Here is a 24,504-nt window from a genome sequence, read left to right as displayed (position 1 = left end):
ATCTAGTTAACTCTTACATCTTAAATTAACCCATTTCTATTAATCTGTGAATTTGGCCTACTGGTAAGGTTCTGGCTGGTGTCTGGAGTCTTTCTCCTTCAGCAGCTACATTGCATCTCTCTGCCTCTGCCTACTTAATCTCTGTTTGAATTTCCTGCCTGGCTTTACTCTATTGAGCCATTGGCTGAAACAGCTTCTTTAATAACTAATGGTAATAAAACACATTCATAGCATTCAGAGGGGAATCCCACATCACTATTTGTTCTTATGTCATGTTGTAACACTATTTATTGAAACAAACCCGGGGCTGGAGAGATGGCTCAGAGGTTAAGAGCATTGCCTGCTCTTCCAAAGGTCCTGAGTTCAATTCCCAGCAACCACATGGTGGCTCACAACCATCTGTAATGAGATCTGGTGCCCCCTTCTGGCCTGCAGGAATACATGTAGACAAAAATACTGTATCCATAATAAATAAACAAACAAACAAACAAACAAATATTAAAAAACGAAACAAACCCTTAGGCTATATGGCTTTATCTGAGATTTTATATCCAACATGGACCTTGCAAAGAAGTCCTTTCCTATCTGAGAAAACATATCAAGAGAAAACCATAGTTGATACCAAAGGAAGCCAGTCTTTAGTATAACCAGTTGTTTCCCCTGTCTGTCTAGGCCCATATACATAAAAGAGATCCTCTACTAGTGTTGAGGCTGTCATTATGAAAATTTATGTTATTTTCTCCATTATTGGATCTGGAATCATTATAAAAAACTATATTTTTCATTTCTTATTTTCTCTCCCATCCCCTCTATTTTTTAGGGTCTTATATAGTCCAGGCTGTCTTCAAAATTACCAAAAATCCAAGAAGGATGACCTTGACCTTCTGATCTTCCTGCCTCCACCTCCTTAGTTATGGAATTACAGGTGTATGCTGTCATGCCTCATTTATGCTGTGCAGGGGATCAAACCAAAGACTTGTGCATAGTAGACAAGCTTTCTACCAATTAAGCTTCATTATGTTTCTAAAAATATATGTAAAATATTTCAGTATTTCAGTACTTTATAGCATAATTCCCAAGAAAAGGTATTATTTTAATAGAAAAAGAAATACATCAATTTCCTAGTATATAAAACAAATTCCTTTTTTGAAAGTTTAAAATATATGCCAGGTATGGTGATGTATGTCTTTAATTCCAGTACTTGGGAAAAAGGAAAGAATTCAAGTTCAATGCCAACATGGATGACATAGTGAGTTAAAATGAAGCCTAAGTTATAACAAATCTGTTTCAATAAACTAATTTATTATAACTGGATACATAGGCAAAACAAACAAACAAACAAAGCAGTGTTCCTGGATTCACTATTCTTACAGTGTGTTAGATTTTTATTTTACTCAAGACATTTATATTTAAAAATATAACTACATTTTAAATAGTATGCAAAGGCTTACAATCTAATTCATTAATGCTTTTTAGTGTTTAACAACACAGCAGGCACCTAAATTCTTCTGAACCATTATAGTGAATAATGCACCTTTCTATATACTAATTCTGGCTTTATGGTCCCTTCTGAGTTCAGAATGAGTTTCGTAGAGGCTACAAGAAAAGTCTGAGCTCTTATGTCATGATCCAAATTATGTATAGTTGTGATGCCCATGGAAGGCCTGTTCTGGCTACTTTCTATCCTTTAGTTTTCAATGATATAATGAAATTATGGCCACATAGCATTTTTAGCTAGACTACTTAAGGTGAACTAGGATTTCAACTTGTATAACTAGTCAACTAGAAAAGATTGATAGTATACTATAGTTAATAGTCATTAAAGGGCTTTTTAGCACCCCCACAACCCTGTGATATTCCTCTAGTATAGCTGTATGTTCCTCTTTAACACACTATATCTTTAATCATCTATTGATCTTGTTTAGATTTTTGTGGTTTAATGTGTTATTGTCTAAAAGGTATAAGATGAAAATGAAAAGTCTCAAATGATTGATTTTATTTTCTTTGCTGGCTTTAAAAGGTTTAAAGTAGGGCTTTGGAAATGGCTCAGTTGATAAAGAATCTGTCATGCAAACATGAGAATCTGAATTTTGGTCCCTGGAACAAGTCATGCTCATGTGTGTCTTTAATATTAGCCTCAGGATGAGAGAGGGGTAGAGAAAGGTAGATTGGTCCCTGGCACTGATGAACCAGCCTAGCCAAATCCATAAACTGCAGATTCAGTGAGAGAAACTACCCCCTCCACCTCACAAAAACAAAAACTCATAAAGATAGGATCTAGTCAAATCATCGCCTCTTAGTAATATAACCTTTTAGCTAAAAGTGTAAGTGATACACAGATTTTTGATGTAATGATTTTGTGAAAAGTACCCATACAAGTCAAGTTTTTCTTGGATTTATTCATTACTGGAGTCAAGAAATTTTCGTATTCATTTTTGAATTTAGATTATTTATGCATGGCTGCCTCTAGAGTTGTTCTCATGTGATCACATCACTTAGCAAATCTTTTAAAATGGAATAGATTCTCTGTTTCTCTTAAACAGCAATCAAAAATTTTCATCTAAATATTTATGTAAAATATGTACAAAATATATTTTGTAGGATAGAGAGAAAAGGACTGCCATTTTAACTGAATTCATTTTTAGAGAATGTAAAAATTAAAGGGATTTTGTTAGTTTTTTTAGTTAAAAGGGGCTTGTCTCACTCTAAAGACTTGTTTGCTGCTCACGGTTTTCCAATTTTTAAATTCTAAATTGACCCCCAGTTTTTAATCTCATTTAAGATTATACCTTACTATTAATACACTCAGTCTCTGACCAGTTTGGTCATAATAATTGAAATTATATATGGTATAGGATAGAAACAGGTGCCATTTCCTTCTGGTCCTGTGTTACCCAGGTCCTTGGTATAAACAGTGAGTACACTGTTTAGTTCATCTTATACACCTGTTTTTGACTGTTTGAGCAGCCTGTTCTTTATCTCTATTCATAGGATACTTTGAAAAACAGTATAGTCCTTTACTCTGGGTAGTTATTTATAAACTAAGCCATGCACAATGATATTAGAATAAGTTAAACATAATTTTTTCTCTTTTAATGCACTACTTGACATCAAAAGCAAAAAGAGGTAAGTTGGTTATAAACATGTAGGCTAACTATATTTCCCTTGATAAATTTATTCCTGTCTATCCTTGCCTGTCTTAAATTTCCACAAAGCAATGCTTTTACATCAAGAAGCTTATCATTGTAAATCCTTTTTAGAAATATTTAAATTGGATTTTTAAATATACTATTTAAGCATATTGCTGTTTCTGTAAATTTTGATTTAGTTTGAGTCTTAGGATATTTGGAAACACTTCATCTAATTTGGATTCTTGTTTGCCTGATAATATGTATTACACATTATAAGAACTCCTTTCTTAATATAAGAAAAAACAGAACTAAAAAACCACATAACAAACCAAACCAAGAAAGAGCTGATATTGGGAATGTCTTTAATTTTGAGATACATTGAATTGCAGAAGAGGAAATCCAAACTTCTCAGAATGTTCTCCAGTGTTATTTTTCTGCAATGATTAAAAAATGAAGAAAATTATTAAATAAGAAAATCAAACACATTTCATTGAGTGTTATCTCATGAATTTTTCTCATCTGAGATCTATTTTTATAACTGAACTTTTTAGTGAATTCCTGGGTATAATTTATTTAACTATTTCTCTCTTTGTCATTAATGATGAATTAGGACATAAAATGATGGTCTAGATTTGATACATGTTAATTAACTTTGCTTTGCTAATGATTAACTGCCTTATTATCTTGAATTAACTCCGCTAGCTTTCCTTGCTTTTGAGAAAGTTATTTCTAAACAAAGGGTGATGTGCTTAATTGGTATGAAAATCTGGCAACACAGTGTACTTTTACCTCTTGGTGCCACTGTAGATAATTACTCTTTCTCTTTATCATCCATCTCTGTCATGCTCATGATTTATTCCTAAATTGTTCAGGAGCAAAAAGGTGCAGACAATTTATTTCTCTTTTGTAAGATTTGTATAAAATTAATTTTAATAAACATTGTTTGTTTTATTGACTCACCATATGACATCATATGTGACAAGTCTCATGAAAGTTGTTGTCTAATCCATAAACAACAATTCTTCTATACTTAGCAAACAGTTTCGATACTTATCAGACTGTGATAAGCTTGTAAGCCACTGTCATTGGGAAGGCAAACCCAGATGCTTTTTAAAAGTTTGTTATTTTTGCCTGAAATTTATCAGAATTTTTGAATATTTCAACAGTTGTGTAGTTTTGTCCTTTGAAGAGTTTTAATGCCTAATAACTTTTAGACTATCAAGGATATTAAGATATAATGGAGTTTACTCTGTTGAACACTGAATATCCAGTGCTATAAATTAGCAGATTATACACCAGAGAAATTGGAAATTATACTATCATTTTATAAGTTACCACTTTCAGGGAAACTAAAGTGTTTCTAGGACATGTTATATAATTAGCAAAAAGGGGTGAGATAGCCAGCTCTGTGTTTGATTTTTTAATAACATCAAATGTGGGTCACAGTTACCTCTTTTTATTAATATTGATGTAACATTAACTCATTACTGTACTTATAAAAATATTTTACTGACTACAATTAATGCTTATGTGTTTCTATCAAGTCCTATTATTTTTCCTTCGTAATATTTCTGTCTCAAGTGTTTTCATGTTTGCCTATTATTTCAGTTGATGTACTTGGGAGTCCTTAAGACTACTTAAGTAGTGTAATTGATGTTTCTTTCTGTTAGTGCACAAATATACTATTAATAACTTTGTAGATTTAGTGAGGAATAATTTAGAATTGCTGTTATTGATAAATCTTAAATTATAATTTAAAAATTATTTTCCTGATTTAAAGTCTCTTTGGTAATTAACAAAAGAAAAATTAATATTACTACATTACTTTAAAATCTTTATTAGCTAGTATTCCCTCTTTCTTATTCCTTTTGTTAGAAACAGTTTGATGGCAGGAATGTGTGATTTATAAATTCTTTCTCAAATGAATCTGTCAAATATTTACAAAGTACACACAAGAAAAATTTTCTCAGATCCTTTAAGGGAAATGAAATCAGTACATTAGTAAATATTTTACATCATATTGAAAATTCCCTCTGTAAACTGTTGTGGAAAAATAAGTAACTTGTGGCAGTGTCCTTTGACTAGAAGGGGATTAGACATTCTGCAAGGAAAGTTACCAACAAAGGCTGATTGGGGTGAATATTGATGGAGCTTAAAGAAGTCAGGTATTTCCTTCTAGGATGCTAAGAATGCTGTTACAAACTGGATGACTCTGAACAATCTGAGGAAGAAGAAACATTTCAGGTGAACATATATAGGAGCAAAGGCTTTTGGAAACAGCTTCTTTATATTATTTTTTTTTTACCTTTCTTGTTTCACCATAGTTAGTCCCTTTACTTATTTCTTGAAGTGGAAAACCTCAGTCATGGCCAGACCTTTCTTTCCTTTGTCATGTTGTCTAATCAATGGGTTCTGGGTTGCGTGTTTTTTTTTTAATTTTTTTTATTATTTAAAATTTCCACCTCCTCCCCACCTCCCATTTTCTCCCCCTCCTTTAACTCCCCCCCCCCTCTTGCCAGTCCAAGGAGCAGTCAGGGTTCTCTGCCCTGCGGGAAGTCCAAGGTCCAACCCACTCTATCTGGGTCCAGGAAGGTGAGCATCTAAACAGACTAGGCTCCCCAAAAGTCAGTACATGCGGTGGGATCAAATCCTAGTACCATTGTTCTTGGCTTCTCAGTCAGCCTTCATTGTCCGACACCTTCAGAGAATCCGGTTTGATCCCATGTTTTTCAGTCCAGGTCGCACTGGCCTTGGTGAGCTCCCATTGGATCAGCCCCGCAGTTTCAGTGGGTGGGCGCACTCCTCGCAGTCCTGACTTCCTTGCTCAAGTTCTCCCTCCTTCAGCTCCTCATTTGGGCCTTGGGAGCTCAGTTCTGCGCACCAGTGTGGGTCTCTGTCTCTATCTCCATCCATCGCCAGATGAAGCTTGGGGGTGGGAGTGGGGTGGTGGTAAGGGGTGATGGGGAGATGTGGATCGAAAAGTGAGAAGGGGAGGATGGGGAGACCCTGGGGGAATGGGACGGTTGGGATGGAGGAAGGGTGGATAGGGGTGCAGGGAAGAAGATATCTTAATTAAGGAAGCCATTTTAGGGTTAGCAAGAGACTTCACTCTAGAGGGGGTCCCAGGTATCCATGGAGATGTCCCCAGCTAGTTCCTTGGGCAGCTGAGGAGAGGGAGCCTGAAATGGCCCTTTCCTATAGCAATACTGATGAATATCTTGCTTATCACCATAGAAGCTTCATCTGGGTTGCATGTTTTCACAAACATTTTTTTCACTTGATTTTTATAGGAATCCTGCAAGACTATTGTTTAATGTCTCCACTTAGTGAGTAAATAAGGCTTAAAATTTGATGCTCAGAATAGTCAAATTACTTCTTTTGCCTCTTAGCTACTGGTCCACAGAGCATGAAGCCAAACACAGTGTCTCTTTAAATGTGTGGCTCTGTGGTGGAGTCCAGGCTTAATATGTTTGAGAACTAGGCTTAACCTTTGGCCCACCACAGATAAACGTATACTATATTAGTTGCTTTTATGTTGCTGTGATACAATTCCATGACCATAAACAACATACAAAAGAGTTTATTTTGGTTTACAATTTCTAGGGAGAATCTATAATAATAAGGAAGGCATGGCAGGAGGTGTGTGGATCAGGAAGTCTGCTGATTATTTTTCAATAGAACCCAGGAAGCAGAGAGAACCAACAGGAAGTAGAGTTAAATTATAAAGTTTCAAAGCCTGCCCACAGCAATGTACTTCCAAAAACTCTCATAATTCCCCAAGAGCACCACAAATGTGGAACCATTGAAAGGACATGTTTAGACATTCAGAATTTTGGGCGTAACTTCTAACTCTACCATTTTCTTGGGCCCTGTGCTGACTAGCTTTATGTCAACTTGAGATGGGCTAGAGTCATTTGGGAAGATGGAAACTTCATTGAGAAAATGCTCCTGATTGATTGGCCTATGGTCAAGCCTTTGTGACATTGTCTTAATTAGTGATGGGAAGGCTCATCTCATGCTGTGTTATCCCACTCCTGGGAAGGTGGTGCTGGGATGTATTAAAAAGTAGAGTTAATAAGGAAGTTATGGAGGGCAAGCCAGTTAGTCACTATTTCATGGCTTCTGCATTGGCTCCTGTGTCCAGGTTCCTGCCCCAACTGCCTTGGAAGATGAATCAATGCTGTAAAATGAAATAAACCCTTTCCTCCCCAAGTTTTCATTTGGTCATGGTCTTTTATTACAGCAATAAAAATACTGAGACAGGACCTAAGAAAACCACTTGTCTTTTTCATATTCAGTCTCTTAAGCAAAAACAAACAAAAAAAACTTTAGTTTTTTATAAAAGTCACACAGAAAGTGACCAGGCATAATCTCTCTACCTTTCCACGCTTATTTCCTCATTCTGTGTAAAATTAAATCTATCTGGATGTATTCACATTATTTGGGAGGCTGATACAGGAAAATGCCAGCTTAAGACCATCATGGGACCCTGTTTCAAGTGTTAAAATCTATTTAACTTTTTTTTATAAGGATCAGAGATCCTTGTGTGCAAGATATTCAGTCATGTTTATGTATATAGAGCATGTTCTAAACATTTCAAATCACCATATGTCTCATCTTTCTTGGTTTTTTACTTTCATTTTTTGTGCTTGTTTCTTTTCTGTCAACAAAATCAGGTCCAGGTTTGCAGAAAAAAAGAAAACAAAAAGAGCTTGTCTCTATGCTTTGATCATTGACTGTGGAGTATCAAAAATAATTAATAACTCTATTGACTTTTATCAAGTAGCTCTCATATATCTATATCTCATATATGTTCTTATTTTATACTACTATTTAATCCTCTGTTACTGAATATTGACTATCTGCTGAAATATTCATATTATTTTGGTAGAGTGATATCTATTTGAAAATTGCAACAGTGTCATTCTATGCTAGAAATTGTTCAGATGTATTTATTTAAGTTATTATTACAATGGTCTTAAAAATATTATACCATTTTAAGAAAGGCAATAGCCAAATGTCTTACCAAAAGGCATGCATGCTCTTTGAACCATGAACTCCTATTTCTCTTGCCTATTTTTCTAGCATGACTATTTTTTGATAATATGAATTGCTATTTTTAAAACATGAAAAGAGAAGACAGAGGTAGAGACAGTATCTATAATCCCAGCATTTAGGAGACTGAGACAGATGGATCATGAGTTGAGGCCTATTGGGCCATAGAGCAAGCTACTGTCTTGAAAGGAGTGAGAAGAGTAGTAAAAAGAAGGGTACCCATCTTCGTTCTGCTTAAATTTTATTGCTGAAGGAAAGACACTAAAAAGTCATGTGCATATACAGCATAAGTAAATAAGTGCCCAAAGAAAAAGAGAATGTGAAAGCATTAAGATAAACTCCTAAATGTGCCAGAGAGAATGTGGAAATACAGATTTTATACAGAAAAAATCAGCTCTTCTAATTTCAGTCCACAAACTTGAGCCTGATCTTTGGCAAATTTCAGGAAATGGGCGGGTTCATCTGCTTAGTATACAGTGGTGACTGCTAAAGCCTAGTTCATTCAGAATGACTTCTGCTTGACTAAACTTCATTCTCATGCATAAAACTAGGGTAAGTGGTATATCTGAATCTTGACAAACACAACCAGCTGTTTAAAATATTAAGGCAGATAGAGAATTAGCCATACAATCGTTTGTATTCATAATTGGTTGAAAAGAATCAAAATCACCCATCAAAATTTATGAAATCTGTCTCTACCTAGCTCTGTTGCTGTCAATATGAAATAAAGATATCAAAGTCAGATTACCACTTTTTTTTACTTGATACATAAAAATAGGAGAGAGATTAGTATATTAAGTGACAGAGTAGAACACAAAAAGATGCTTTGAATAGGAAAAGGTGAAATGCATTAGGGATAAACGTAAAACATTAAAAAGTAGGTAGAATTGTAATTCAGTGGTAGAATGCATGCCTAGCATGCACAAGGCCCTGTGTTCAAGTCCAAAATGATAGATAAATTATTTAAACTATTTCACTGGAATTATGAACATATGTATCCTTAATTTTATTAATAATATATATTCATCCATATTTCATTGGCATTCTAAACATATTCATAGGCATGACTTGTTAGCACCATCTGTAAAAAAAAGATTGGCAAGAAATAGCAGTGGATATGGTTGCTTTAAATGTCATACAGATTTTGTTATTTTCATAGAATTTTGATAATTAAGATGAGACAGGTATGCTGTGCTATTTTTCTCTTACTATACTTAACTATATGATTTAATTTTCATATACCTCAGGGTTAGAAAGATGTGTCCATACTAGACCATGTCCTCTAGAGTAGAGTGAGGGAGTTACATGAGAGGAGAGTGAGAGAAGTTGGCACCATGTCTCATAGGAAGAGCTTGAAATATTTGGTATTGAGAACATAGTTTTCACAGAAACTTGAGTATCACTGTATTTGTTTCATGGTGCAAGAGATATATTGAAGATATATTTTCACTAGAAGCCAGGGGTGCATTAGATGTTCTACTGTGAAAACATGACATGCTATAGAAGACTGTGTGTCATTGAGAACTGCTCTGTACTTTTCACAGAGTATGTGATAACCAAGGAAACTTCTCCTAGAGCCTCGTTCTGGCAGACAGTGTACTCATAGCTCAGATTTTACTTCTATTATCTCATATCACACCTACTGCTGTCATGTGGGCGGAGGGATGAGTTCCACTCAGGGCGCCCTCACCTATTCCATACAGCCATCATTGGGTTTTGGGATTCCATAAGGCACTGGTTTTTAGTATATTGATGAATTTTCTAAATTGCATTTTAAAATGTTAAAACTAGTAGAACCTTGAGAGAAAGCTGTAAAGCAAAACTTCTTCCTCTTTACCAGGGAAATCTGTTTTCAGCCATCAAAATAAAAATAAACAAACAAACAAGCAAACCAAATCTAACAAAAAATAAGAACACAAAATATTATCCCTGTTCTTGGATGCTTCATTTTCCTTGTGTTTTCGATGTATTTGATTCTCTTCAAATCAGTATCTCAACTGTATGATGGTATTCTTTCACTATATAATGGTAATAATTTCTTGAGGTAGCTGATAGAAATTTAAGAGTAGCCAAGAACACAGTGTCTGACACATTGTAAGCAATGAGTGAGTTCCAGATGCTGTAGCTAGCATCTTCCTCCTCCTCACCATCTCCATACCACTTCATTGTAAGTGCTCACTGAATGTGTTTGTTTTTCTCAATCAAGCAGAGATTTTATCTTCTTTGTGCTTTTGTCCCCATTGTCCAACAGTCTCCATCATAAAGTTAGTCATTTGATTATTGAATAATTGAGACTATCTTGATTAATAAATGACAATATCTGCTGTGGGTGCTCTACAAGCCACATAATTGTCATCTTTCATGCTTTAAAAATAATGAAATTCAGCTACAGTTCCCTCAAGAGTCTGTCTGGGCTAGATCATAGTCAGAGCTGGGAGATCAGGAACTGGAGCCTCAGAAGGATTTTTTTTCTATCTCCCAGCATACATGCTTTGCTTTGCAAAGTGTATGCTAAAATACTGTGGTTCAGTTTGGCTTGAAGTGGGCATAATTAGAGTGGTGTGGACCCAGGGGACTCAGAGGGGAGATTTTAGAGACAGTTGAGTCAGAGAAATGTAGCTTTTAAAGTTTTATTCACATCATTAAATTATGTTTGTACATTTGGAATTTGTTGTTTTTGCTCTTAAAACATGGAATATTAATAATAACCAAAGGTGATGCCTATACTTATTTTTATTTACTTACTATTATGTTTTAGACAGAATTTCATTATATAACAATTGGCTGGCCTGGAACTCACGGTGTAGAACAGGCTGACCTTGAACACTGAGATCTACTTTCCTCTGGCCCCCAAGTGCTAGGATTAAAGACATATACCACCATGCCCAGCAAAGTGATTTATTTTTAAAAGAGAATATAGAACTGGAGAGATGGCTCAGTTGTTTCTTAATCTATTGCTCTTGGAGAGGACCTAAATTCAGTTGTACCACATGGTTTACAATTACCTGTAACTACAGTTCCAGGGTATCTGGCACCCTCTTCTGACCTTCTGTTGCTACCAGCACTAATATGATACATATACATACATGTAGGCAAACACTCATGCACATAAAATAAAAATCTTTTAAAAGGAAAGAGAACATGATGTTTATTATAAATGTAAAGAGTTACCAAATCAGGCAGCTTAGTAGGGGAGTGCACTGTGGTCTTGATCCTCTATTTCTAAATATTCCCAAAAAGGGTATTTTCGGTGCATGTTAAGTCATAACTGCATTGCAAAAAAAATTATTTCTGGTATACAGAAGATTTGAAAAAGTAAGAATGTTGATACTTCAGTTGATTCTATGGATTGCCATTCAACAAAGGCTAAGGCTGGGTTTTAGAGGTGTTTTAGTTATCCCTTGCTGACAATATAAAGTGTAAAGATTACAGAATATATGTCCAGGTCATTTTTCCATCCATCATACTTACTTAATGGAGAGCAGCATGCACCTAGTTAACTTAAAAATTGAATATTTTATGGCTCAATTAAAATTCAGTTAGCTATCTAAATTTGTCCAAATTATAATACAGATAAAAAAGTTTTTGGAAGAGATAAAAGGAGCAAACAGAGATTTTAAATATAAAAGGAATTAATTTCTAAAGACTTGAGTTTTTATAAAAGAGAACCATTGGAGCTGGTCAAACTGAAAAGGGCTAAAACAACAAAAAGGGGACCCCTCTGGTTCTAAGAAAACGGGGAAAAGTCCAAGTATGATAGTCTAAATATCAGTCAATACAGATTCAGATTTCCTCATCCCTATTAATAATAGTTAAGCTGTAACAAAGATCATTGTGTAAATGAGACACTTCAATAATGAGAGAACTCAAATCAAGCTTACTTTGTGTTGCTTTCTACACTGCATTAGAAAGTTTGTGTTTCTAATGTCTTACATAAGAACATTTTTATGAATTTTGATATTCTAAATTACCAAATTCTGATATGTTTTGTTATAACATAGAATATAGTGGTTTTAGAATAGCAATAACTTAGATATGAGAATTTTTTTCCAGACAGGGTTTCTCTGTGTAACAGCTCTGGCTGTCCTTGAGCTAGCTCTTGTATATCAGGCTGGCCTCGAACTCACAAAGATCCACCTGTCTCTGCCTCCTTAGTGCTCGGATTAAAAACATGCACCACCACACCCTACTTAGATATGAGCTTTTAAACGTAAGTCTCAGTAGAGTTTTAACTAATCCCTGTAAATCCAGAATTTGAGGTGACTTAGCTTTAATTTTTTCCATGTGTCTAAACTGTTCACCAAAGAAAATGTTTCAAGAATAATTTTGAAGTCCAACTCTCATTTTTGCTCTTTTCAGATTTTTTTACAAAAATATTATGAATGCATTTTCAACTAGCCTTTTGCATTATTTCTAATATTGTGAACCTAGTGCCAGAAAGCAGACTGATTTTTGATGGTTTAGATACCTATTTTCTTGGAGTTTACGATTAATACATTAACAACTTATAACATGTAGTTAATCTAGTATGAATTATAGTATGTGGTTTTAAAATAACAAAAACAAAACAAAGTGAGTACCATTAATAAGGTTGTTTTACTTCATCAGTCCATGTTACTAAAATTTTCTTATATAGTGAACCACCTAAGAGTTCTGCTAACAATTATTTTCAATACAATCAAGTTTCATAAAACCGTAAAGATAATTTTCTTGTTCAATATCCTGTTGATAAAGTATTGTTTGACTTTCTCAAAATATCTGTGAGTTTAACAATATTTCTATATGCCCTGACAGTAAACTCTGTTATCTGAATATATTCCATATTTGAACAGCAGATCTATGTGCTGATCAAGTAATCAGCATCATGTTCGAGTTCACAAGCTGAAGATTTTTTATATCGATCGACTCTGACTTTAGAGGCATCAAATCATCAAGTATGAGTGAACACAGAGAATAATGTACTTTTAAAATCGTACTACTAATTTTATGTCATTAGCTCTTTTTTTAAGGAAAATCTGTCTTTTCTATTGACATTAGTCAAGGAAAACCCACACCCAAAGAAAACATACTAATTTAGATGTTTCTAAGTGCACATTCCTCACTAAATCTCAGGCAGCTATTTTAGTTACTGTTGCTAACACCTGTATGTCATCTCTTTGTATACATGTCTAATTTATTAGTTTCTTGTAGATTGTCAGCAGCCTGCTGCCTCCGTATCGCCACAGTGCTCACAACTAGCTGGGAGGCAAGACTACCCAACTGTCAGGTAAATTCTCAGGTCCTTCCTTTTCCCACCAGCTGCATGTCAGCTCCCCTTCCCAAGGCCATAACTACCTATGCATCTTTATATGTTTGCATGTTTTTTCATGAATTGACTACATGACTATACCCTTGTTACTTGAAGTCCATATTACCTATGAGCATGCACAGGAGTTAGTGCTATGTCATCAACCACTAGCTGGTAGAATAAAGGCTGTGTCACTTCCTCCTTGTGAGCAAATATGTGGGTTATTCCAGTACTTCATTGCCTCCAATCCCAAACCTCTAATTGTTAAGCTTTTATCTTTTTGTCCTTCAAATATACATTTTAGGCAAACAAACAGTGAAAATGTATGCAATTATATATGAAAAATACCTAATGTCCATTCTAGGATTTCCATTTTCTGTCTACTTAGTCCCATTGTTAAAACTGAACTGAAAAGATAAAGAATGCTATTTGTGATAGTAAATACCTGTAACCCAAAGACTTTGTAGGCTGTATTAAAGGCTGAGTTTGAGATCAGCATAAGTTATATATTGAGTTCAGTGCCAGCTTGTGATACAGAATAACACTGTCTCCAAAATCTATAAAAGAAAGGAAGGGAAAAAAGGAAGGGAAAGAGGAGAGAAAAATTCAAATCTGAATTTAAAAAATGCGGTGATTATTTTTCCTTTATCTGAAATGAAGTGTTTTAAAGTCATGTTTGTGGACTCCTTAGACACCGAACTGGAGAGTTTACTGACAATTCATATTCCAGTTTAAAGTACTCCAAGACAGTTACTAGTTACCTCCATCCTGAGTGACTCCCCACAGCATCTCCTCAGAACCTCCTCATCTCCATATCTCCATAGTGTCCTTCATCCTCACTTTTGTTGGACTAAACTTTTGAATCTGAAGTCTATTTATTTATTTTAGAGCCTGCTTATTAATAGACATAATGTATCTCTTGTTCTCCTACCAGAAGAAGGCTTGTATCAAGCAAGGACCAGCCCAAACATAGGTCCATGTGTGTCTGTGTGTGATAAGTAGCTGTCAGTAGCAGACATGCATGGTCATATCTTAGGGTAAATGGGTAATGACCAATACAGAATCCATACATCTAAAGCTAGTATATGATGTGGTTTATTGCCTAGGTAAGTGTAACATTGCCCCCAGTATTGTGGATTGAACCTAGGGTCTCACATGTGCTGTGCTAAGGGCTCTACTACTGAGCTGCATTGCCAGCCCCCAAAGTACATTGTTAAGTAGTAACTAGACAGTGTCTTCTGATTGATCTCTCTTAAAGAAGACTGATCATACATTTATTTCAGAAATGTTCTGTATTTTTTAGATTTAGTTTATTTTATGTGTGAATGTTTTCCTTGCATGTATGTATGTGCACCACATACATGTTTGGTGTTTGGAGAGCTTAGAAGATGGCATTGGGTCTCCTGGAAGTATAGTTACAGATTGTTGTGACTCACTATGTGGGTGCTTGGTATTGAGCCCAGGCCCTCTGCAAGAATAACATGCTCTTAATTATTGAACCATCTCTCCAGCTCTTCATAATAAATAACAGTTTACTAATGTATTGATGGTATTTATAACAATAGCCAATTGTGGATAATTTCAATTATGTAAGTAACTGAATATTAGTATAAATATTAGTATAAATGTTCAAGTTGTTCTGAGAGGGATTCTATAGTATAGTGATTGGGAACATGGGGTCTGAACCTATTATAGTGTACACTCTTCAAAGCAACCTCCTTTATTTGGGGCTCCGGGGTATTGTCAACACAGTACAGATGCTCCATAAATGTTGACTACATGAGTGAGTGGATGAGCTTTGGAATCAAACTTTTGGCTTGTAATCCTATCTCTTACACGCCTGCATGTGTAATTTTGAAAAACTTTCTGCTGCTATATATTTTCTTTACTTATGAGGTAAGGATGAAAACAGACATTGGGAAAATTCAGTGATAAAGGGCCTGGCATGTCTGTCCAGTCTGCTGTTAGAATTCACACTTCTGTACACTACCATCCCTGACCAAAATCTTATTTGTTTAGTGACCAATTCAGTTAGCTTGAGAAGAGTTAAAATACTACCGCTTTAAGAATTTCCATGAGACAGGAATGCAAATGTATTCCTTCTCTTCTGAGGTAACTGAATGTTGGTGCTTCTTGTCTGTGGGGGTGATTTACTGAAAGAAAAGCAATGTAGTGAATTGCAGATGTTCCTAGTTTTTATTCAAATAGAAGTAGCATGTCTAGAACAGACTTCTCTTCGTCACTATAGTACACACAGAGAAATGATTACTATATAGAGATTTGGAAGGACCCCTCCCCGCTTCAGAGCAGCTTCTGCTCCAGGAGGATATGAGTCAGTCCTGCACTGCCATCTTACTCCTGGGCAGAAAAGGCAACACACAACCAACATTAGAACTCATACTGGGTTCTTCATGTTTGTTAGTTAATTTGATTCCCTACAGGCTAAGCAGTTATTATACTCTTCTAAATGGGAAAATCAGGGTTAGGCAGACAGAACAACTGAGCCAAGTGATTTAACATCCATCCCTGTCCACCATGGAGCATAGCTGCACCTCAGATAAGGAATCAGTCATATTCCTATAGTTGACAGAACAAAGAAAGCTTGTTTAAGTCACCTATGCTGTCTCAATTCCTTTGAATTGAAAAGTGGATATTCAGTGAAACATGGGAAAAATTTCTAAGGAATGTTGAGTGATTTCTAATCAGGTATTCTCTTTGTTTCTCAATTTGAAAAACAAAGTTTTATATTTTACTTCTCTCTAGTTTATATGTATATACTCATATAATTGTAACCTTTTTTTTTAAGTTCTGGGGTCAAATTCAGGGCTGGGCACATGTTCTACTCACATAACTTTTAAGGTATATGATTTCTTTTTATGATTTCTTAATAAAGTGTTCTTACACTGAAAATATAGAACTTTTCCATATATAGTTTCTTTGTTTTGTTTTGAGAAATAGTCTTGCTATGTTGTCTAGGTTTATCATGAATTCCATGAATTCCTGGGCTTCAAGTGATCCTCTTGTCCCAGCTTCCCAAAAAGCTTTAATTGCAGGTTTATGCCACCATGCCCAACATCTATATACTTTGGTTTTTGGTATTAATTAAAGTTTTTATTTGGAGTCTCATCACAATCTATATAAGTCATGAAAATGGAAAGCACCTCAAAATAATATTTAAATATAAGGTAAGAACACAGTATGTCATGTTTCAATAAATATAATTCAATTTTTTAACTATTTGCAGGCTGATTCTATTCTAGTTATTAAAAAATGCTATGTGTAATGATGCAATGGGAAATGATGTTATAGCCTTGGACATAATATTTAAATATATTAAAATGTGCAATATTTATCACATCTACTAAGTTGTGTTTACCTGGAAAAAGGCAAAAAAAAATAATAATAACCTTTTTGAAGATATGCCAAACTTTCTGAAGATTTGTCCAATTTAATACCTTAAAAATCTTAGTAATGAGTTGTTACCAGTTCTTCCAGTGAAAAGTTATTTATGGTAAAGGTTGAATAACAAGTGGTCTTCTAAAGATATCTAGCAATAAAAATGGAAACTGAATTCATGTTATTCCCTAAGTAATAATATGTCAAATGTTTATGTTAAAATAATTTATTAACTTTTCAGTTAATAATGTTTTCTATAGATTAGTGTATATATATATATATGTTAGTAACACATGATGTTACTACATTTTATGCAAGCTTAAAATGCGGATACTAGCTTTCACTTTATAACAAATTTGAAATATGAATAAAGGCATCATGAATGACACATCAAGATGTTGGGCCAACTGAACTATAACCCCTGCTTGGGCTTTGTTATCCTTAGCTAGCTATGCAAAAAACATTCTAGGAAGAAGAGTACTGTATCATACAAGGTCTTCCTACATAACATAACTACCATAATACTACTTGCTATAACTTATGCTGTACTTCAAGTTTAATTCCATAGAAATAAATTATTTCTAACTTACAAAAGACCACAGGTCTGAGGAAGGTCTCTCTGATTTATTTTTAATCTGTTATTTTCTTAACCATTGACTACTGGGATAACCTTACTCAGCACTGACTTTTTTTTCCTTATATCATTAACTGATTAAACCATACTCTACCTTCTTGGATCTTGTTCCACCATTTTGTATTTGCTGCATTTGATACACATGTGCTAGAGCTGTGGCTTAGTTACAGACTGCTTTTCTAAACTGTATGAAGTCTTGTGTTCCTTCCCAAGCATCACCAAAAAGAAAAAAATAGGAAAAATTGTAGTGATATATTATTTGTATTTTTGATAAATAAATCTTGCCTGAAGACCAGAGGCAAAGCTAAAGCCACTAGAGGTCAGGCAATGATGACATGCACCTTTAATCCCAGGATTTGGGAGACAGTCAGATGGATCTCTGTGAGTTCAAGGTCACCCTGGGCTACACAGATCACAGCAGAAACAAATCCAGGTGGTGGTGGCCTACACCTTTAATTCCAGTATTAGGGAGTCATACACCCTTAATCCCAGCACTAAAAGGAATATAAAATGAGAGAGAGAGAGAGGCTTTGTCTATTTTGTCTGTGGTCACCCAGCCTTGGTAGAGGTAAGATTTCTCTAGTGGTTGGCTGCTTTATTTTTCTGGTTTTCGGGTTGAACCCCAATTTCAGTCTCTGGATTTTTATTATTTCTGCTACAAAAACTAATTTGTACCATTGGTCATTATAATCAGTATAGGACATCAGTTTCCTTTTAAACTAAATTTACATTGGTTCAAAGAGTTCAGGAAGGAAGTAACTTCTCACTAAATATTTCCCAATTATGATTTTATATGAATGTTCAACAGATACATCTGATTGACAATTTCAGTGTTAAAGCTTCAAAATATTTGTTTAATCCAATTTTTAATTAATCCATCAATAATATTGTTTTTAAAATTATTTAATCAAATAAATAATAAACTTTGAATAGTTATGACCAACACTCCCAATAGAAATGAGTTATGATACTAAAATTCATAATAAATGGGGAAGTAGAACTTGTTTTCCAATTTTAAAAAATCCCCACAGTGGGCTGGAGAGATGGCTCAGCGGTTAAGAGCACTGACTGTTCTTCCAGAGGACCTGAGTTCAATTCCCAGCAACCACATGGTGGCTCACAGCCATCTGTAATGAGATCTGGCGCCCTCTTCTGGCCTGCAGGCACACATGCAGTCAGAATATTGTATACGTAATAAATAAATAAAATCTTAAAAAAAAAAATCCCCACAGTGCCCTCTCTCTATTGATAGTTACATTTTAAAAAATATCATCCCAAATATATTTTGTAGTTTTACTCTTGGAAACCTAATGGTTTTACTACTTTATTCTTCAAGATTATTCAACAAGACATTAAGGAGTCTGAGATCAGGTTCATTACAGCTGGAGGCTCTCAGAGATGGCCTTTTGGTTAGAAGACCACATCATTCACTTAACAAATGTAAAATGTCATAAAAGTCGTCAGGTTTTTTTTTTTTTTCAGACCACTGAACCAAAGTTGAAGAACCGTAAGAACAACTTAAGCTTCACAATCAATTTGATTCTCTTTTGGAGTCTCTATAGTTAACTCTAGATACTTATAAATGTTAGTATCTTTGTCCATTGGCTAGCACCATCTGAACTACAGAAAGCACATTGCAAATGCAGACTCCAGAGTCCGTTACTGGCCCTGACCCTACTAACTCAGTGTCTCCTTTACCATTGTGCCTATAATAAAGTTAGAAAGGGACTCATCTAATGACACTTTACTGCCACCAAGTGATCTTGTAGTTGGAGACTGTGCAAAAACTGAATACTTGACTTGGGGGACAGTTCATGTATCAGTTCCTAAAGTTTCTCTTTACACTTTTACTTTTCTCTCTTTTCTTTTTCTTTTCATGCTTTGCTTTAAAACCTGAATTTTTCTTGGCATGCTTTGAATTTAAACAATTTTCTTCACAAAATTTCTGTTCATATGTTTAAAAATATATAGTGCAATAATTTGTCTGACCATCATAGTATATGTGGTTGTTTTTGCTAACTGCCTTCTTTCTCATTTTCAGTCTGGACATTGCCCTCCCTGAGGAGCAGCCACATTCCAGCGCACAGTGTGCTCCTCTCCATTATCTCACCAAGCCCCCTTATCCCTAGTCTTCATCTCTCATGGATGAGTATCTGTGCTGAAGGTTTTCTGGCCACACTGAGGACACTGCCCGCGATCTAGCAGGTGTCTTCTTGGAGATTAGATGTACATATGTATTACAATCCATCATTTTTGAAGAGGAGAGAGAGCTCAGAAGAATAAAATGACGCATTGAACCTCATGTGATTAAACAATTTATGACTTCTCTGAGTCATAGATGACCTGCAATCAAATGGCAACAGTTCTCTTGAAATTTGTAAGAAACATGTATCTCAGACAGCTGGCTTTACCTCCATAGCATAAAGAGATCCAAGACAGTGTAAAATAAATATATTGTAAAAATCATCTTTCCCTGTCTTTCAGAGTCAGCCAGAGAAGTTGATTTCAGTATTTTTCATTGATACTTTATACTTTATTTGCTATATGGTTTTTGTTTATAAAGATAATTTTTGTAAGCAAAATTCATTTGTTTTTAAATAATCATAGTTAGCTTGGTTTAATTTATTTTAAAATCTGGAACTGGCAAGATTATGATCTTTCTTGCAGAGAATTACAAATGAGGTGCATTAGAATGTTGACAATAACTGTTTTGCTGCTACATGAATATTAGAAAATAACATGTATTTTCTAATTCATACTCCATTAATGGCTTTTTTTTAAACTAGAGTTCTTCACTGGACATTTATTAACAAAATATAAGGAAGAGGCAAAGATATGATTCATTGACTTAATCAAGTTTTGTTGGTATATATAATTTTTTAAAACTGCAGTTGAGTATATATATTGGTGCTGCTCCTGTGTGATTGTGTGTATGTGTGTGTGTGGTCATGTTAAAGAATGGCAAATTATTTGGAGGAAAGAAACGGTGTGTTTATTTAATAACCACAAAATTTTTAAACTTTTTCCAAATTTAGGGTCTTACTATGGGTTTCCCACTAAAAGGGATCACAATAAATGAAAAAACATATACATAAATAGCTGTAAGGTAGCCTTTGGTTGTTAATTTATGCAGAAAGTATATGTTTTGTTGTTTCTTTCACAATGAATCTTTCTTGCCAAAAAAAAAAAGGATAATGAACCTTAGCTTATTGTCTACTTTTGACAAACACTCAGGTGCCTACAGTCATATTATATTGAGATAAGACATGTTCCTATTTAATTTACAGATTCTGCTAAGTAACTTTTATGACTTTATTTAATGCAATAGAATTTCATAGAAAAATTTAATTTTGCATTATTGAGAAAACAAGGACAACAGCTAATTGAGCTGTAAGGTCTAACTTGGATTCCTCAGTTTTCAAGTGCTGCCCACATAATTGCGCCTAACCCTGACTCCTTGTCCTGTCAGGTAGCCTTAACTTACACAAAACCATAAAGGTTTTACTTTTACATGTAACAATATCTTTAACTTCTCTTCAAAACAAAAATGATCCTCACTGTTAGCAAAATGATGACTAGCGCTGTAGGAAGACAACAGAGATTTCAGAGTTTCCCAGCTTGTGGAGCTGAAGGGGTGGCACGTTTGTGAAGGGCTCCAAAGGTCAGCAGTCAGTCACAAAGTATGTTGCAGGAACTTTGTTTCTTATATTCCTGTTAAGTAGCAGTCATGGTTACCAAAGCAACCCAACAATTGTATATTCCTTATCTAAATGATGTTTTCATGTCATTTCTTATGCAACTTGGAGTAATAGTTGAAAAAGTTGCAAAAATAAGGATGCAGGTTAAAGTACAGCAACACACAGAAAAGATCCTGATGGAAGTCCTACTCAGTCAGAATCCCCACAGAGTTGCTCCTGCCTATGTTGCTTTGTTGTTCCAGCACATTCTCCTCATTTACTGGTGTTAAATCTGCCTGGTGCCAATATTAGTGAGACAGTATGGATTTTCATTAGAGTTCAGTTAAAGACAACTTCCTCTGTTTTTTCTTTTTCTTGTTACCCATCTCTAAGCATGAGTTGTAATCCAAGATGTGTCATAGTTGCTAAGTTGACTTTGACCTAAGGGATAACATACCTTTTAAATAAATACTCCAGAATAAGCCTGTCTTTGAATTGGGAACCCGACAATGGATCTCTTCTCTGTGTAACCACTGTTGACTCAGCTGCACTGTATTTGTGTACAAAGTTGATTTCTTCCAATATGAAATTTATCAATAAGTCTTTTATAAACTAGTTTTATTTTAGTTGTTTATTTTAATAAAGTAGGAAATGTTTGTTTTGAAATATTAATTCTATAAAATATTAATTTTAGCAGAACTTTGCCAAAAAGATATAGAAACTTTGAAACAAATTTTTTATTTTCAGCACAAAAGTATGTGGTAATCTCTAAAAACAGTAAGAGAGTAACGTTTATTTATGTTTTACAACATCATTTAGTATAGTTTAAACTGAGCCATATTTATATTTATTTATTTATTTATTTATAGACCTTTTCAGTGAATAAATGCGTAGTACTAATGAAAATAAATGCTGTAAAGATATTAGGATGTCAAAAGAAAGTGAAAAATTGATGAAACAAAAACCATGAGTCTCAGTAAGAATAACCGAGGTTCATTTGATATTAAAATAAAACTTCAGAAACACTACAAATGCTAATTGTTGTAAACATGTCAAACAAAATCAAGATTAGTTAGCAAAGTAACCAGCTACTGTAAAAATTTTCATTACATTTTGCTCTGTGTGTGTGTGTGTGTGTTTGCATAAGCATGCATGTACACACATGCATGTCTACAGCATGGGTGAGAAAGTTGGAGGAAAACCTGCAGGAGTTGCTTCTCTCCCACCTATGTGGATCCCAAGGACTGGACTCAGATTATCAGGCCCAGAGGAAGCATCTTTATCTGCTGAGCATCTTACGTGGATCCCCAGGACTGAACTCAGATTATCAGGCCCAGAGGAAGCATCTTTATCTGCTGAGCATCTTACGTGGATCCCCAGGACTGAACTCAGATTATCAGGCCCAGAGGAAAACATCTTTATCTGCTGAGCATCTTACGTGGATCCCCAGGACTGAACTCAGATTATCAGGCCTAGAGGAAGCATCTTTATCTGCTGAGCATCTTTCTGGTCTCCACATTTTTTTAAATGAAAGCACAATTACAAAACTGAATAGGAGAATTAGTGCAGAAGTGGTTTCCCATTGAGGATTTTTCATTAATGCATAAGAGTAAAATATAAAGAAGCAATAAATTGTGTTTGTCCTAAGTGCTTAGTAGCATAAAAAACTTTGGATGCATAAATCTTTTAAATATCTAATTCTGAATTAAAAAGAGAGAAGAGGAGGAAAAGGGAATTTTGAAAACTTCTAAAACATATAAATTTAGTAAGAAATAAAAAAGATTTATTTGGAAGTTATACTTTATATATACCTAAAGAAGAGGAGGTACAATAATGAGGTCCAACAAAAAGAACTTAACAAGTGTCAGAGAGCAGCTAAGATCCCATAAGACTAAATGTGAAGGGTTGGTAGTACCTGTAGGAAAGAGATTTTTAATAGTAGAAAATTAATAATTGGATTATAAGGATTTGTTTTTAAAAATGGGATGTTACTGGTAGTATTGTAAGTAGATGATTTACAATAACATATTATTATAGGAACCCACAATTCTATGATTTTTTTGTTTTAAAATTTAAAATATATTTAATTTTTACTGATTGGTCATGAAATATTTTTACTTTTGGACTAGGATAGAAATCTTAATTTTCTAAGGTTTTTCTTTTTTAAAGGAGTTCTTCAAAATTGTCTGGAATATAGCAACTTCAGTTTAAACAACTTCAGTGTCAGAGTCTTAAAAATCAAATATCCTCAAGAAAACTTCATAAGTAGAAGGTATGCAATCAGTTAAAGGAGACAAATACTTTTTTAAATTTTATTTACTTAAAAAGACTTTCTGTCTTTAACATTTGCTTTATCTGTGCTGTAGAACATGTTCTTGTACAGATAAGTCCTTCTCTATTAAATAAGCATGAACAATTGGTTATTAAACTAGCTAAGATATGGGCATTCCCTTATACACTATATTGAATAAAATTCTCCTCAGTAACGAAGCACAGATTACAAATAATGGTATGAATAAATCAAATATATTTTCTACTATGATAAATGTCAAGTTTTATTATATTAGTCAATCAAAAGATTTAACTTTTCTTTTGAAGAAATCAGTGAGCAGGAATAGGGTGTGGCTCAGCAATGGGGTGTTTGCTGGACTTGTGTGATACCCTGGGTAGTATCCACTATACTACAAAATATTTCCCCACATAGAATCCTATTCATTCAATTTAAGAATGTCACAAATGAATTGATACTGTACATATAACTAAATTTGTAAAGTTCATAGTGTTTAAAAGTTTTGTTGATTTAAATTAAATCAGATTAATTTAAAATAATCTTTGCGCAAAGGCTGCAAAAATAATGTTTAAAATAAAGCAGAAAGCTGCTGAACTGAAGTCATGCTAGTCAGTATGGCCAGTGCAAATGTTGAGAAATAAGTACGTATTTCAAAATCGGTATCTAGCTCCTGACTGACCATTTCTGTTTTCTGTAACCCAAAATGAGTTGTCTGAAATTAAATTCATTTATGTAAATGCAATTTAGCTACCACAGTCCCTGATACATTGTAGCATGGTTCTTTTATTTAAACACCTGAAAGACTTCAACTGAGACACCTCTTTCATCTTGTTACTCAAGGTATAAATTAATGAGATAATTTGTATTAAAATTTGCTCTTTGATTTAGGATTTTTTCAGAAATGACTATGAGGAGGCAGAAGCAATTAACCTCTGTTATTGTAACACAAAAGTACAAGATGTTTGCATGAAATATTTCACATCATGTAAGCTTTCCCATGTTCATAACATGTATTCTACATAGAAACCTTACTT

At 34.4% G+C, this 24,504-nt stretch overlaps 1 protein-coding gene across 2 annotated transcripts in view; it reads left to right on the top strand.

Annotated features, from left to right (window-relative positions):
- The window catches only part of Bicd1 (BICD cargo adaptor 1), a 173,159-nt gene extending 150,627 nt beyond the window's left edge, over nucleotides 1–22,532 (top strand). The window contains exons 9-10 of one of the 2 annotated variants that reach the window (XM_038320930.1): nucleotides 13,377–13,452; nucleotides 19,545–22,532. In XM_038320930.1, coding sequence (XP_038176858.1) covers nucleotides 13,377–13,452; nucleotides 19,545–19,632 — 164 coding nt within the window. In that variant the 3' untranslated portion in view covers nucleotides 19,633–22,532. The remainder of the gene's footprint in view (nucleotides 1–13,376; nucleotides 13,453–19,544) is intronic. The other variant, XM_038320929.1, reaches the window with a different exon arrangement.
- The last annotated feature ends 1,972 nt before the right edge of the window (nucleotides 22,533–24,504 follow it).

Source organism: Arvicola amphibius, chromosome 2 (genome assembly GCF_903992535.2).
Source record: "Arvicola amphibius chromosome 2, mArvAmp1.2, whole genome shotgun sequence".
NCBI classification, from domain to species: domain Eukaryota; kingdom Metazoa; phylum Chordata; class Mammalia; order Rodentia; family Cricetidae; genus Arvicola; species Arvicola amphibius.
The sequence above is the reverse complement of the archived record's forward strand: the minus strand, read 5'-3'. Positions and strand labels throughout refer to the sequence as shown.